Here is a 17,045-nt window from a genome sequence, read left to right as displayed (position 1 = left end):
TTTAGATGGACTACATTAATCTAACCAAATGGGGGTCTATGTTCTGGTAACAGTGTACAACTGTAAGTTAGTATCTAGCATCCATAGGCTTACAAACAGGCTTAGAAAGCAGACTGACAATTTCCATGTACAAGTCCAGCTAAATCCAAATTCACTGCAGCTGTTTTGTCCATCAATTTTGTACACATTCTTCTGTGGCTTCTTTTTAACTCTGGCTTCCACTATCATGTCATCCAAGGGCGAGGAGATCTTTCTGGACATGTTTGAAGATGAATACAGGAGCATGACGGTTAGTTCATTTGAGGTCACATTTATTTCAGTGTCATGATTTATCCAATATCACAAATATCTTCTGGGTGTTGCTAATGTCTGTGCGGGTGTTGTAAGTGGGCTTGTCTGTACATGTGTGTGTTGTAGAGTAAACCGCTGAATGTGGAATATCTAATGATGGATGCCTCAGTGTTGCTGCCACCCACTGGTACTCCTTTGACTGGCATCGACTTTGTCAAGAGACTTCCCTGTGGAGACGTGGAGAAGACACGGAGGGTGCGTCCACATACACTCAAGCTCAGTCCACATTGAACTCTTGCAGTAAATCTGAAATGAGTGGCTCTCAAATACAGCAGGTCGTTAGATTCCTGAGGCTTTGGGACACATGAAATCAATCATACAGAATTATTTTTACTTAAAGGTAGAATCTATAGTATTTGTCCAAGGTGTTTGTAAAGGCACTATAATGATAGCTGATTGTTGAGTCTCATTCCTAGAACATCAAATACTGATATTTTGGGTTGGTAAAGATCCAAGACTACAGCAGGGCAGAATGTCTGCAGATACAAACACCACCACACACTTCTATTGGGAGAAGAGGGATTTTGGACATAATGTATGAGTCCATACATTATACACATTATTATTCTGGGATATGGTGCATATTATGCCTTTAAATAATAGTTGACATTTTGAAATATCTATTTAATTATGCTGCTATATTAAAAAGCAGGTTGTACCTCATGTTACATTCTTTCGATTTTGAGCTTTGCCAAAAACAACAGCCTTACTGCAAATACATGCTCCACTCCAACACTCAGTCAAAAGATTAAATGGAACAGTCTGATCTTGACAGCGATAAAAACATGACTGATATCAAAGTCTCCTTTATAATAGGATTGTGGAGGGCTGTCTTTCTTTTGTTCTTTTCATTAGTTTGTTGTAGCTGTTGGTGTCAGATAGGAATGTCGATTGAACATAACACTTATAATTGTTTGTGTGGGACCTCTCCACTCTGTCTACAGGCTATCCGCGTTTTCTTCATGTTGCGGTCCTTATCGCTTCAGCTTCAGGGAGAACCTGAGACGCAGCTGCCTCTGACTAGACCTGAAGACCTTATCAAGACAGATGACGTCTTAGACCTCAGTAAGACCCACACAGAGCAACAGATCCAAAATATTTACAGTACTAAACCAGACCACAGGCTACACGTGACGTGCACGGGGACAACATAAATGACTAAATTAAGTCTAATTAGTGTAATAAAAGTATAACCCAAAACCTTGCTCTATAACTTTCTTTGCTAGATGCAAAGAAAGTTATGGAGCAAGAGCTGCCTTCCCTCAATCTACAGCATAAATATCAGTAACACAGCAGTGATTCTTTCTCCCTCTCTCTGCTTCTAACACATTCACACTCTGCAGTCTATAAGCACAGTCTTAACAATACAAAGACACATGCACATGCAAACATGCAGAACCACAACGACGCAGAGACAAGCATGTAGACACACTCACAAGTACCTACATACACAGCTTCCCACACACAGATATGTACACATGCACAGATAACCTGAATATTTTTCTCTTACACAGGTGTGTAGATGGTGTTATGGAAACTCACACGTGGTTAGCTTTGCCTTGCAGAATATCACAAGCACATTTGCACAGTAATGTGAACAGGGCTGATGACGCTGTCATGCAAGCATAATGCACAAATTCTGCAATTTTTTTTTTGTTGTTGACAATGAGCATTGCTTGCATTTATGGCTCCATGGTGCTGTGACAGCACTTGACAATAACAAAAGGTACATTTAAACATGTTAAGCCTCTGCATCATTATCAACAAATCCCATGAAAAGACCAAAACAACTACACAATTTATCCTACTAGCTAGTTTTGCCTGTAAAGCAAAAATCTTATATATAAACTAGCCAAACTCTAGTTATGAGTTACAAACAGTTTGGAAATGACATGAAGCTTTTAAGAGGTAACAACCAACACGACCACAACAGTAACCAGTACAATTGAAGGGAAAATTTGGCACTTTTAATGAGGATGTCCACTCAGTGTTAATGGTAAATATAGTGAACTGAAGCAATAATTTTCTTGGCGCATGCTCTATTGACTGAGAAAGCTGAATTCTCTTTTTGTGAAATCTGTTTTTCTTCCTGCCTTCAGTGATGTCACAGTGACGTCATTGCTGATCAGGAAGAACTACAAGGTATTTCAGCTTACATGTCTAGTTTCTGCCTCTGGGTAGCCAGGAGCCGCGCTAGATGAGTATTTTTGTCACTTAATGCTATGTTTTGGCCAACAAAAGAAAAGCTATAGGCAAGGATGTGGACATCAGAAGCTAAGAGGCAATGCATCATAGTACATGTTGGCACTGCCAGCATGACTCCATGAGCAGGAGAACTCAGTGTATCAGCAGCACTGATAAATTTATTGCTAAATTTGACTACAATTACCATAAACACTGGCTGGACATCCAGATGAAAAGTGCCAAACTTTCTCTTTAACGAGGTGCTGAAATATAGAAATAAAAGTAAAGTTATTCAGACAAATATATACACTGCCTGGCCAAAAAAGAAGTCACACACTATAATATTTAGTTCAGCATGCATTCGCCATGGCACTGTTTTGATATGCAATGTCAGAACATTTATTTCTGTCCAGAGTCCAAAAATCTATTAATGGAAAAACCTGGTCATCCATTATATTCAGGCTGTGAGCTGACCTCATTTTTTGGGCTCTTAATGTTGCTGAATCTCAACCTGAGCAACTGAAGCAACCTCAGATCATAACACTGCCCCTGCCAGCTTGTACGATAGGCACTAGGCATTATCGGTTGATCACTTCATCCGCCCCTCTTCTTACCCTGATGTGCCCATCACTCTGGAACAGGGTAAAACCAGACTCATCGGACCACATGACCTTTTTTCATTGCTCCAGAGTCCAGTCAGTATCACTGATAAGTGGTTTTCTTCAGGCTGCACAGCTGTTTCATCCCAATCCCTTGAGTTCTCTTCACATTGTCCATGTGGAAATGCTCTTAGTTTTACTATTAAACATAGCCATGAGTTCTACTGTTGATTTTTTTACGATTGGATTTCACCAAACATTTACGTGATCTTGGATCACAATCATTCAAGATTTTTTTCTGACCACATTTCTTCCTCAAAGATGATGGTTCACCACTATCCATTCTGGTTCTTAGTTCTTAACCTTAGTAGTTTCATAAGTCTCCTTTGTTGTTTTCTTTGCTTGATGCAGGCCAATAACTTGACCCTTCTGAAACAGAGTATTAATCACTGCAGTAATTATCCAATGGAAGGCTCTTACCTATTTACTCAGTTAAATCCAGGTGGTGACTTTTGTTGCCCAGGTAGTGCATATATTCTGGTGTTTAACCTAAACCAGAGCTTTAGGAAGACGGAGGAGAAGTGGAAAGCTGGCATCCACAATTTAAAACAGTTTCAGGGGAGGCTCATTGAATGGAAAATTTAAAATATTACTTTTGTTGTTTTACTTGATCAGTTATCAAAAGGGGATCACTGTGTGTGATTTTGGCTGTCTTATATATCAGTGGTTGGTGTGATCTAAAGTTATGTAAAACAGCAATATACTTAGTCATTTCAGTGTAACTGAAATGATCAAAATGTCAGAATCCACTATGTACCAATTTACCAAGCTTTCACACTTATAATAGAGAGTAGGAGAGTAGAAAAGAATTCCACCTCTCTTGTGTAAAATGAGCCTATTCTCTTGTATTTATTTTAATTAGCAGAATGTCTCAGAAAGAAAGTACTGTTCACCACAAATTCCCCATAGCAGGTAGTATGTCATGCAGTATCGATATTAAGTGTATTTTATGATGCAAGTATTGAAAAAACTGTTTTCCTCTATCTGTTTTCTTTTCCTCTTTCACTCTGTCTTTGCACATCTCTATTTTTCTTCTGTACTCATCAGTAGCTATGAGTACTCAGAGTACTATGAGAATGAAAGTTTAAGAAACGTTTTTACAAGTAAAATGTTGTCTTTGGTTTTATCATAGTTGTGATTTCAAATGATTAAACTTATGGTAGGTGTACAATTAAACTCACTTCTTAGAATTATACGTGAAGAGAAGACTTCATTGTAAATTCCACGGGGTTGTTTACTCAGCAGTGATGACTGTACCGGCTGTGGCAAATTTAGGTACTTGTAGCCTTTAAAGGGGTATCATATCATCTGTGATGACTGAGCTGCGGTTTCGGTACATTTTGGAAACACATTTGCTGAACGATTATTGATGTTAACTTGACAAAAGTGGCTGGATGAATTGATAAAACCAATGACAGAATAGTGTGCCTTCAGATAGGGAAATACTTTCTGCAGATTTGTCATGGTTGTGCTGCCATTTGTTCCTGCATTAGAATATTTCATTTCATTTTTTAAATTCATTTTTGTCTCCAGACATCATGGAACAGCCACAATTAGCTAATATGACCATCTGATCTAGTTTTAATTCCTGAAAGACTTTCCACTTTTGTGATGGCTGTGTTTTGAGGCTCTACTTTCATTTTTCCTTAGCCCTGGTAATGGAAACACCTAGTGTTTTTTTAATTCCCCTCTTTTGGGCTGGGGGTGATCTGAAGAAACCACTTGACAGATGGATGGAAACATACCTTTTGAAACCAAATGTCTCCCTGAAGCTTTACTTTCAAATCTAATTCAGTGGCTGAAACTGTAACTGTTTTCATGATTCCAAATGTCTTGTCAAAAGAGTCTGTGGCAGATTTAGGTAATGATAACCTTTAAAGGATATCATATGAGGTGTGACTTCCAGTAACATTCTGTAACTTGAAAAGATCATTTTAAACAATCTCTGTTTAGTGATTGGGATTATCTGTCCTGCATTTATCTCAACCCATGTATGATTACAACAAAATCAGTTCCCCTCTTGGGTGTTTTTCTTTTTTTTTTATAAAGTCACTGTCACTTTCATTTAAACAAGTTGGCTGACTAAGAACACTCTTTTACAGAGTAATTCTGGGGAGTGGGAGGGTTTTTCCTCATGAGTTCGGGGATTTAAACCTATGACCTTCCACCCACAAACACCTTTTTCTGACCATTAGGCTGCCACCGCCTCCACATCCTTTGGTAAGTATTGAATCACAGAACATTTTCTGCTCTTGGTACTTGTGTAGGTGGAAGGTCATGTTGCATTCCAATAGCAGGAACCTTGCCTTGTAAATCAGAAATTGACAATAAGGGTTGTAGCTGCTGTGGCAATGAGCCAGTCACATGTTGCATAGTTCAAAGGATGCTTGTAGTGATTGGCTGTGAGTAAAACCATACAAATAGTATTTTTTTCTAGATGTAGGTACAAAAAGGATCAAATGCCTGTATCATTTGACTTGAGAAGTTTTGACACTACAAGGTACTCAAATGAGTTATTAGGGCCTGAGCACCTCCAGTTCAAGGACCCTGTTGTTTTTGCTCAGATTACCCAAAAATTGATTTGCATTTATGGGAGCTTAAACATATTCAGAAACTGAAGAAAATTTGGCACACATGTCAGTCTTGGTGAAAATTTACACATCATATGTCTTTTGTTGATGGGCGTGGCCAAATGGCTTGATCACGCTCTCTAAACACCACCATTACTGGCATGTTTCACCGTGGCATGGCGTCAACTTTTGATATCTTGCCATGAAACACAAAATTGTTAGCATGTGGTCGCAGTCTCAAAATACCCCAACAGGTGCACGGTGCGAGGGCCCATATTACATAAGACAACTCATTTTACAGTAGCTTCATTATGAACAACTGCTTGATCTTTTGTTTTTGAGTTGTTTTTGGTCCTGTAGTTACTACACCAATTCCAAAAAACTTAGAACATTGTGTAAAACGTAAATATAAACGGAATGTAAAAACTTATCAACGTCAGTTCTATTCAGATGAATACAGTACAAAGATCAGATGTTTAATGTTCAAATTATTGTTTTTTTTTTTGTAAATATACACTAATTTAAAAAGATTGCCCGTGCAGTTTTTCATAAATGACTGAGCCATTCGAGGACGTCCCTTTAATATCCAATCATGACCCTAATTAACATGTTTATCTGTGAAATGTTCCAAACAGGTGTTTTTTGTGCATTTCACCACTTTTCCAGTCTGCCCCTGTCTAGACTTTTATGGAATGTTGAATGTGCTGGCATCAAATTTAGAGTGTATATTTGCAAAAAACAAAGTTTATCAGTTTGAACATTAAATATCTTGGTATTGCACTGTATTCATTCATTTGCAAATTATTGCTTTCCATTTCTATTTGCGCTTTACACAACATACCAACATTTTCTGAATTGGGGTTGCAGTTGAAAGTGAGAAATTGTTAAAGTTATTCAAAAAGTCACTTTTGAAGTATCTGATGTTTTATTCGTCTATATTTATAACGATCTTGCTCAAGTGTAGCCAGTTGACTATTGAGGATGAAATGACCAAGATGGCTTGAAATTCACACAAGTGATTACAGTCACTCTATTGTCTATTGTGTTGATCATACAGACAGTTAATGCTGGCAGCTGCTCAATGAATCTTTTGTCTTGTGGTTATTGTTAAACTCATCATATCCTCCTCTTCTTATTAAAACAGGTAGAACAGAGGGTGTTTTTATTATGTCATCCAGTTCAGAAGAAATCAATTAAAGAAGCAAATTTCAGAAGAACTCTGAAGAAGCTATGCAGCTAAAAAGCACCAGCAATGTACTTGTTGCATTATTGATGACTAATGATGGCACAACTGGTCCTGTACTGTATACGATGCAGTGAAACAGTCTTTTTAGTTGATTAAACATCAATATGCTGTTGGTTCTGAACTTCCTTTTTCTGGTTTGGGAAATGACTAAAAATTCACTTGACTAATACTTGGAAACAATGTATACCTCATGAAACCAAACCCTTCATAGAAAATGGTTGGATGAAAGTACTTTCAGCAAATTCAGTGGTTGAAACGGTCTTGTTTCAATGTGCACCCCCCCCCCCCCCCCCCCAAAAAAAACAAAAAAAAAAAAAAAAAAAAAAAAAACTAAACTACTAGATAGAGTGAACTTTTTTATCTATTAAAAGATGTCAAGTCTTTTTGACCTGGCAACTTAACCCACCTCCCCTTTCTGTAGTCAGAATTTAACTAGAAATTGGGGGTGGGAGGGTTTTTTCCCTGCTGGTATGGGGATTCAAACTATAAAACTTCCCCGTAATTACTTTGACCATTTGTCTGTTAGTGTCCTTTTGTTGCCACAGTAAAATGGGGACTACCTCTCCAGCTGCAGGTACTTTTCACTGCTTACCGTTTCAGTGGGTAAAGTGAAGTTCCTGGCAACCCCCATTGATCTATTAATGTTCGTTAAAGAGAAAGTCATATAACCAGATGGCCACATGTACGATTTACACTGAAAGCCATGATGTGTGCGTCTACAGATGTGTGATCTTGAGAAAAAGACTAAATAGTGTAAAAGTAGTGTTCCATAATAGCAAACACAGCACTGCACTGAAGGGGCCACTTAAAGTAACAAAAACTACTTGTACTTGAAGACATGGATCATTGGACCCACATCACATGTTTATCTTTTGTCACACTAGTTTACAGATGGATTAGTCAGCATTTTTGAGAACAGAAATCAAGGGACCCAAGAGCATAAATATTATACAGTGGAAGGGAAATGATAGAGACAAGAGAAAGAGTAGTTTGTCAGGGGGTTGTACATCAGTCGGTGTTGTGTTACTAGTTAGAGACAGAGAGGGTGGGTGACGTTTGAACCAAAACCAGTAGTGTCAAATCAGGTCACCATTAGTTCCACATTTCATGTTTGCTTTGCAGATGGTTTTGTGGTGAAGAGAAGCTGAGGCTCATCATTTCTTCATCCTCCTCTCAGACGTGTGGGAGAAAAGCATCTTCTCTGTCCTTTAAAGTGTGTGTAGCAGTCTGTCTGTTTTGACTGACTGTGTGCTTCTTTCTGCCTGCTCTATCAGTATGTCTGTACTGTACATTAGTGTGGACATAAAATAACACCTGGTCTTATAGTCAAACACAGCTCAGCAGATAACTAAAAATTACACTCATTTAATTAGGAGCTGTTCATAACAAACTCTTCTGTTTTTTCAGTGTTTCAGAGGAAGCACCACTGTATTCTTCCAGGAAGGTTTTTTTTTTTGTGACCATATTACGCATTTATTTTTTCTGCAGAAGATGAATCAATGTATTAATTTGTAACAAAAGAAAGAAGTAGGCAGTTAAAGCTATGGTGTCATTGCCTGTGGTTTTGCATTACTAATCGAGTATGTCCAGTAAAATGACTGTCATAAATGTGTTAGCAGGTGATGTTGTATTTCTGTAGTTTTTCTGAGCTGGATACATGCTTGCAAAATGTTTCGTGTATGCACACCAGCTTCGGTGCACGTGTGTGTTAATGTTAGAAAAAACTGATGAAAGATGTAGTGTTACATTTATGATTAAATCTGAAACTTAGTGGAAATGATATTACAGCAGGCTAGACAATATTTTGAAGAATATTAAACAAACTCATCTGCTGACTCAGATAAAACTGTGGTGTTTTATTAAACATATTAGTAATGATGCATCGTGTTTCAGACACTGGATGTCCATCCCATCTGTCCTTAGAATCAGCACCAGTCAATTTTCTCTGTACAGCGCGTTTGTTTGTATCTTTACCTTCACAAGTCAGTGGTGTGTTCGTACTAGAGGTGCACAAGAGCACACCAAAAGCTCTGTTTTTGTGGACTCAGCAGCACGGCCAGATCACCTTCAGATGTGCCCTGCCCCGCACGTCTGGATCATGCCAAATGCACTTCATGTCATGGCCAGACTCCCTTAGTGTACCAGTGGCGCACCTAGGCTGAGATCAGAAATAGGTTCAGAGGTTCAGATCCACTGGTTCCACTTTTCGGAACATGCTGATGACACAGTCTGCTCAGTTTTATTAAATTTGCCAGGTTAGTGGTTTTATGGACATTAACATCAGCCTGTGTGTCAGTCAGTTGCTCCACCACTTTGGTCCTAACTGAAATATCTTAACACATTTATATGTAACATATTTACGGTGCTAAATCAAAAAATGACAATTATGTGTTATCACAGATTAAGGAAAAATGCAAATTAAAATACTGGCGTCTTTGACAACAATGCTATAGCCAGCATGTTCTCCTTTGAAATGGCCATTCTTGTGCAGAATGTCTGTTAAAATAATTCCTGTCCTGGCTACTGACGTTTAGGCTTGTGTTTTGAGCACAGAACAATGTTCCTAACAGGTGATTTGTGTTTAGTTAAAGACCACAAACAAACCTGGACTTCAGTTACATAACAGTACGTTTACAGTCATGTCTGCTTGTCTTTTTCAGATAACAGTGACCTCATAGCTTGTATGGTGGTCAGCAAAGATGGTGGCCAGGCCCAGAGGTTCCTCGCTGTAGATGTGTACCAGATGAGTCTGGTCGAACCAGAAACCAAACGCCTTGGATGGGGTGTAGTCAAGTTTGCTGGACTTCTGCAAGTAAGAGAAAAATTGTGTGTTCATGTCTGTGTGGATGTTTAAATTAGTGAATAAAATGTTCAGGCATTAAAACCACTGATTTGTTTTTTATTCTGTTATTTTTTTAACCACTTCTTCTCTCTACTTTCTCTACTGCTGTGCTCATGCTTTGTTTTTTTAGTTTCATTCTCTGTTTTTATTGCCAAATCCTTCAGTCTCCACTGATACTCACACAATATATTACTTTACAGCTTACATTATTGTTTCTTTCTTATTCCTGTCTTGTTATTCAGTCTTTCTCCATTTCCCTCTTGCCACTACTTCTTGTTTCCTGGTTTTCTTCTTGTTTCCCTTCATCAGGTATTGATGTTGTTGTTTCCTGAGCCCTTCATAATAATTGTCACTGGAAAAGTACTAGAAATACATCATGAGAGAGGACACAGTAACATACCTGACCGGGGCCTCTGGGTGTAAGCATGTTAAGTCATGCTGTGTTCTGGTTACAGTGTATTCTGCAACACCAGTATAGCATAAATTTACTTTCTTGTGTAACACATAGTGAAAAGTGTTATTATACTGTAATCTACATAATATGTTTCCTCTCTTTTTCTGCTGTATGAATGTCAAGTTAACTACTGTTTTTTTTTTTTTTTTTAGTGTGAACAAAGTTTATAATAGTTTTGAATTTTCAGTTAGCTTTTGTCTGACATTGTTTTGACTTCTAGTCAGTTTTTTCCTAAAAGAAACTGATTTTATTTAGTTAAGCTTTACAACAGTTTTACTTTCAGTTTATGATAATTGAGCAGATAACACAAGACCAAGTAAGGCAAACTTTGGGTTGACATCAATGGTGCTTGATGCTTGAACACAAAAAGTCAAAAGTGATGGACAAAGTTTTCCCAGATGTTTATCCATCTGCCCATAGAATTAATTAATATTCTTTTTCTTGTTGCTGCTCATTTGCATACATTTGCAAATTCAAAAAATGTGCTACTAAATGCTCCTAATTCAGATATGAGTATCTGTGTTCTGTGTGTGTGAGCATGAATGGGCTACAGCTTTCATTTCATTGTGCAACCTCGTGTTGCAAAATGACAATAGATGACTATTGCAAACAAAACAAGAACTGAAAAGATTTCTGCTCACTTTTATTTTATTTTGATTGGTTTTGTAATTAGGCAATATAGTTTCAGTTTAGTTTTATTTTTCCTTGAAGTGTTTCCTTTTAGTTTCAGTTTTAAGTTACAATAAAAACCCTGGTATGAACTTAAGGTGAATTGAGCACAACTCACTTTCTTTCCATTTTTGGTGTTTATTCTTTCTTGTCTGTCTTTATCACTCAATTTATTTTCCTTCAGTTTTCATTCCCACTACTACTTCACCTCTGTCCATCTCTCTCTGCTGTTAATTCTTTCTAACATCTCCCTCTTCCCCATCTCTGAACAGGACATGCAGGTGTCTGGCGTTGAGGATGACAGCAGAGCTTTGAACATCGTCATCCATAAGCCCAGCTCCAACCCCCACGCCAAGCCCCTGCCCATCCTACAGGCCAACTTCATCTTTGCCGACCACATCCGCTGCATCATTGCTAAGCAGAGGCTGGCCAAGGGTCGCATCCAAGCCCGACGCATGAAGATGCAGAGGATTGCAGGTGAGTCAACATGAACCCTTTTAAGGCTACAGCCCTCACTTTAAATCAAAATGACCCTTTTCCTCTTTGCACAGAGGCTGAATGCTATTTTGAAGGTACAGCACTGGAGTTTTTACAAGAAATGACATGAAATGTTGAACAGAAAACACTGAGTGAAAATAGAATACTTAAAAACAGAAGTACCCAAAAATGAAACTATAACAGTGAAAAATCAGATTTGTACAACTACAGCTTAACAGCAGGCCCTGCTTCTACCTTTAGCAAGTCTTCGATATTACTTTTGAATTGAATTGAATTAAAATAATGATAAGAGAAAAGAAAAGACAAAAATCTAAATGAAGTTAAATTTAGTAGAAGTGAAGCCACTCTACAGAAATAAAGGCTAATCTCTTTATTAGGAGCTTCATAGTATCAGTAATTTCCCTGCGTCAAACACAGTCCTTTGTCTCTTGTCATTCTTTTGTTCAATTAATAACTTATAAGAATCTACTTCTTCTATTTTCTCTAGTTATCAGTTTCACATCAGGCTTCTTTTCTTTCTATATCTGTCATCCATGATAATTCCCCTTTTAAAACTAAATTTAACATGTACCCATGCATATTTCATCCACTGGCCAAAGTGGCTGGTCCTTCTCTGTGTACATTCACACAAAAATGTAACCCTGGATGTTTTTGTACTGTACGTACTGATTGGATTTACCATCTGGCACTTGTACTTCCCCTCCTGATGGTCTGATTCTTTAGAATTGCACACACACGTAATGAGAAAGTATTTGAAATTTTGCCAATGCAGCAAAGTCCAGGAGGATATGAGTCCTGCCAAAATAGCCTCTGCAGTTGCAAAAACAGTTTCAGATTCCGTCATCAACTGAACAGTCAAACACACACAAAAACAAAACAAAGATTTGTTGCATTGAATCTAATCATAGTAAACATGGAGGGCAGTTTTTTTGCCCTCTCAAAGTTTGAATTTAGGCCTTGTATACAGGCAGACCTCTTTAATCTCACATGAAGTCCCAAAGCTTGAGGCTGTAGTAGTGCTGTGTTTATTTCCCTCTTACACTCTCTGCTTTCCTTTGTGTGCAGCTCTGTTGGACCTGCCTGTGCAGCCCAGCGCGACGGAGGTGTTGGGTTTCGGCCAGACAGCCAACGCTTCACCCAGCGCCCTGCCTTTCCGATTCTACGAGCAGTCGAGACGGGCACCCAACGACCCCACGGCAAACAGATCAGTCTTCGCCTCTGTTGATAAAGTACCAGGTGACCAGGATCCACAGCCTACACATACTTTTGCAGTCTATACACTACTTCAGAGATCCAGACACACATCTTTTTATGTTTCTTTCTCTGCTTTAGATCCACACATAGTAGACACCAGAAGGGTTTGAATGATGTTACAAACATCATGAAAAAACCAATAAACTCAGGCCCCCTGTTAACACACAGGGGATACTATGAGAAATTCCATAATAAGTAATAATAGAACATCAGGTCATTGTAAATTTATTAAGAAGTTACCCTGACCTTCAAAAGAGATTATTATATCTGTGGAAATGGGTTTGTGATTTGATTTCTTGAGCAAAAATGTGACAGTCAGTCATTCTTGTTTCCATCAGGAGACTTGGATCAGAGGCCTTGTGAAGAAGGACTTGTATTCAATTTAATACAGTACAAAGACAAGATATTTAATGTTCAAACTGATAAACTTTATTGTTTAAGTGACTAAGCTCATTCTGAATTTAATGCCATCAACACAAAAAAGTTTTGACAGGGCAGCAAACGACTGGGAAAGTTGTGGGATGCTTAAAAAACGCCTGTTTGGAACATTCCACTTGTAAACAGGTTAATAGGTAACACATGATAGTATCATGATTGGGTTTTAAGGGGGCATTCTAGAGAGGCTCAATTATTCACTAGCATAGATGGGGCAAGGTTCACCACTTTGTGAAAAAATGCGAGGACAAATAGTCCAACAGTTTAAGAATTTCTCAACAGAAAATCACAAGGAGTTTAGGGATTTCACCATCTACAATCCATAATATTGTTAAAATCTTCAGAGAATCCATGCACTGCATCTAAAACTAAATCCAGTATTGGATGTCTGTGACCTTTGACCTCTCATGTGCCACTGCATTAAAAACTGCATTAAAACCCCTCGTAATTGTATAAAGGATACTAAATGGGCCCAGGAACACTCATGAACCCTGTTGTCAGTGAACACCTTTTGTTGCTGCATCTTCAAATGCAAGTTAAGACTCTAACATGCAAAGCCAAAGTCAAATGTCAACAACATCCAGAAATGCTGCAGACTTCTCTGGGATTAAGCTCATCTAAGATGGACTGATGAAAAGTGGAAAAACATGCTGTGGTCTGACAAGTCCACATTTCAGGTTATTTTCAGAAAGCATAAATAGTGTGTCCTCCAGGCTAAAGAGGAAAAGAATCATCCAAATTGTTAACAGCACTAACTTCAAAAGCCAGCATCTGTGATGGTATGGGTGTGTGTTGGTGCCCATGGCATCATGGGTAATTGTCACAACTGTGAAGGCCCCATTAATGCTGTAAAGTACATACAGGTTTGCTGCCATCCAGATGTCTTTTTCAGAGACATCCCTGCTTAGCTTATTTCAGCAAGACAATGCCAAAACACATTCTGTATATGTTTCAACAGCGTGACTTTGTAGTAAAAGAGTTTGGGTACTAGACTGGCCTACCTGCAGTCCAGACCAGAAATGAATGTATATTTAAAACAATAATGTTAATCAGTTTGAACATTACATATTGTGTCTTTGCACTGTATTGAATTGAGCAGAGGGAGACAAGTTTTTGCATTCATTGCATGCTGTTTTTAATTTAGGTTTACACATCCCAACTGTTGTGGAATTTGGATTGTATATTTAAGTATATTTTTTTTTATGTATATTTAAGTACTGCAGTTCTTGACTTGGGGGGGGAATTACTTTAAAATGTGGAGGGCCTAAAAAACAGGCTTCACCACTTTGAGAATGTTAGCAAGCTTCTATTTGAGTCTAAATTTGTTTAAATATATTCATAACCCCTTTAAAGCTCAATGAAAACCATCATGTTTTCACCTAAAGGGCATTTTTTTCTGATTAGTATTCATGTTCTGTGTGTTTTGGGTAACTTTCAGTAATATTTTCCATTTTAAGTTAATCTCCTCTCAGATTAGATTAGATTATACAAATTTAGGAACACACACAAGCACAGATGTGCACATAGGAAAAAAACTGCACCTGACACCTAAATCTCATAGGTGCATGATTACATGAGTGTGTATATACTGTGTGCCACACTATAATTCAGACTTTTAACTCCTGTCTTGTTTCGTACATTGATGGCTAAGAAAATGGCAAGATTCATCATCTGGAATGAGGATGTTATGCCTACATATGGTCACATGAAATAACTTCCCAGCCATGGTAACACATGCGTGTGTGTCTGTACGTGTGTGTCTATGTTGATGTGCGCCATCTCCAGGTTTTGCAGTGGCTCACTGTGTGTCGCAACACAGTCCCTCGCCCCTCTCCTCTCCCTCGCCTCCCTCCAGTGGGAGTGGGAGCACAGGAAGATGTGACTCTGTTACTGCGAGCACTATATCAGCTCAGAGCCCCACAGGTACATGTAGCTCACACACAGCACATCCGCATTCAGTACATGCAGAAACATGCAAATACGGTACATTAAAATCTACTATAATCTCAAAATGAATAACAGTTCAATGTAGCCAGAGCTGAGGTGTGGTCAACACAGTATATCTGCACTATGCAGCACATACATACCTCCTTTACACATGAGTATTGGGTGTAACTATGGTGCAATTCAATATATACATACACCACAAGAACCACAGTAGTTTGCAGTAGTGTCAGTTGAGCTGTTGGTATATAAAAAGTAGCAGAAAGACACCGTTTCTCTGTGCTTCCTCTGTCACAAGGTCATATAGAGTAGGCGTGTAGTGTGTGTGAATGTAAATTATCACATTCTAGCCCTTGAAGAACCTGTTAAACTGCGTACACATGCGTGCCGACATCTAAGTATGTTCCTGCTATAGATGAGTCAGCATGTATGCACACAGAGGTTTGTTTGGAGCAGTCAGGTTAACCTCAACTCACGTAAACTAAATACCAGAGCAGGTAAAAGTTAAACTTAGTGGAAAGAGAATTTAGGAAGGTTGAATATCTGATTGGCTTTATAACAATGAAAATGCTTTCTGAAGGTATCAAGTGTTTATACATTCTTTTCATAATTACACAAATACATGATTAAATGTATCATAGAAGGTGTCCAAATTAGTTTTTTTTTTGGATTTGGCGAAATCAGTCATCAGAGCATTTTATCTGTTCAGTGTGTGTATAGAGTGAGTGTTTCAAACACTGGATGAATGGATTCGTAACTGCAGCAAATTTTCCTGCATGGAAAACACATTACAATCATAAAAAGCAGCTTTAGTTTGTAACAACAGATTTCCAGTGATTTCAAATCTTATGTGTCACACAAGTAACATAGTCTGGGTTATGTCATTCACTCCTCAGCTTACATCTTGTCAGCCCAGTGCTTTGTAGCTTTGACACTGGCAGTTGTAAAACAGCTAAAATCTGTTGTATCTTCCATACTGCACCATTACACTCCTACAATGTAAGTATGCTTACATATTGTAGTTTACACTGTAGTACATAGTTAGTTCTGCCCACACAAAGTAGTAAAACTGTTGTTGCTGTTGCTATTAACGTCACTGTCTTGTGCAGTGTGTCCGCCCTCTACCTCTTTCTATGCCTCTGTGTCAGTGACACTCACAGCCAGAGGCATTATGTTTTCAGTTTGTCTGTCCATCCGTCCATCCATCCCATTCAAGGGAACGTGATATCTTAGGAACCCCTTAAGGGATTTTTTTTAAATTTAGCACAAATGTTCACTTTGATTCAGTGATGAACTTATTAGACTTTGGTGGTGAAAGATCAAGGTCACCGTGACCCCATGAAACTTTTTCAGACTCCATTTCCCATTGGTTGGCCAGCCCCATTTTCACCCCATTTCATCCATTTTATTTTCCTGTCTGGACATTAGCCAGAAGCACCCGTAACTCCAAGCTGGGTTATCATGGGTCTTATCCCCGCCCTCCCCCTCTCCTCCTCTTGAGGTGGTCAGCAGCGGTGCATCCAGATCGTCTCAGGATCTGCTGCTCTTTAATACAACCTCAGACTTCCTTTTACAATGTCTATGAATGTATTTCTTGTGACGTGTTGCAGCAGTGAAGCCAAAAAAAATCACAGAATAAGCGAGAAAAACTGTGAAATTTGAAAGAGCTAGCAGTCTGGACAGACATGGATGTCACATTCAACTTGACTGGTTGGTGGAGACCTACAACAGTGAGGCAGTAATTCTAGAAAAAGCTACTCTGTACAAATGATGCACTTGAAACCATCCCAACCTTGTCAGAAGGCTCATTCTTTACTTCATAAACAATGAAAACAAGAGGAGGTACCTGGTGAACACACTGTGCTGTGCTACTCAGCCGTCAGCCTGCCTGTCATGCATACATGGCATTTCTTGCTGCATAGCTCTTTGTTGTAACAAA

The 17,045-nt window shown here is 38.6% G+C and overlaps 1 protein-coding gene across 3 annotated transcripts in view; it reads left to right on the top strand.

Annotated features, from left to right (window-relative positions):
- clec16a (C-type lectin domain containing 16A) overlaps window positions 1-17,045 on the top strand; it is a 49,926-nt gene that overhangs the window by 30,956 nt on the left and 1,925 nt on the right. For 2 of the 3 annotated variants that reach the window (XM_084743404.1, XM_084743403.1), the window contains exons 16-22: window positions 239-289; window positions 418-546; window positions 1,296-1,416; window positions 9,671-9,822; window positions 11,248-11,452; window positions 12,539-12,709; window positions 14,948-15,085. In XM_084743404.1, coding sequence (XP_084599530.1) covers window positions 239-289; window positions 418-546; window positions 1,296-1,416; window positions 9,671-9,822; window positions 11,248-11,452; window positions 12,539-12,709; window positions 14,948-15,085 — 967 coding nt within the window. The remainder of the gene's footprint in view (window positions 1-238; window positions 290-417; window positions 547-1,295; window positions 1,417-9,670; window positions 9,823-11,247; window positions 11,453-12,538; window positions 12,710-14,947; window positions 15,086-17,045) is intronic. The other variant, XM_084743405.1, reaches the window with a different exon arrangement.

Source organism: Lutjanus erythropterus, chromosome 19 (genome assembly GCF_056507025.1).
Source record: "Lutjanus erythropterus isolate fLutEry1 chromosome 19, fLutEry1.hap2, whole genome shotgun sequence".
Lineage (NCBI taxonomy): Eukaryota > Metazoa > Chordata > Actinopteri > Lutjaniformes > Lutjanidae > Lutjanus > Lutjanus erythropterus.
This window is presented reverse-complemented; position numbering and strand designations above follow the sequence as displayed.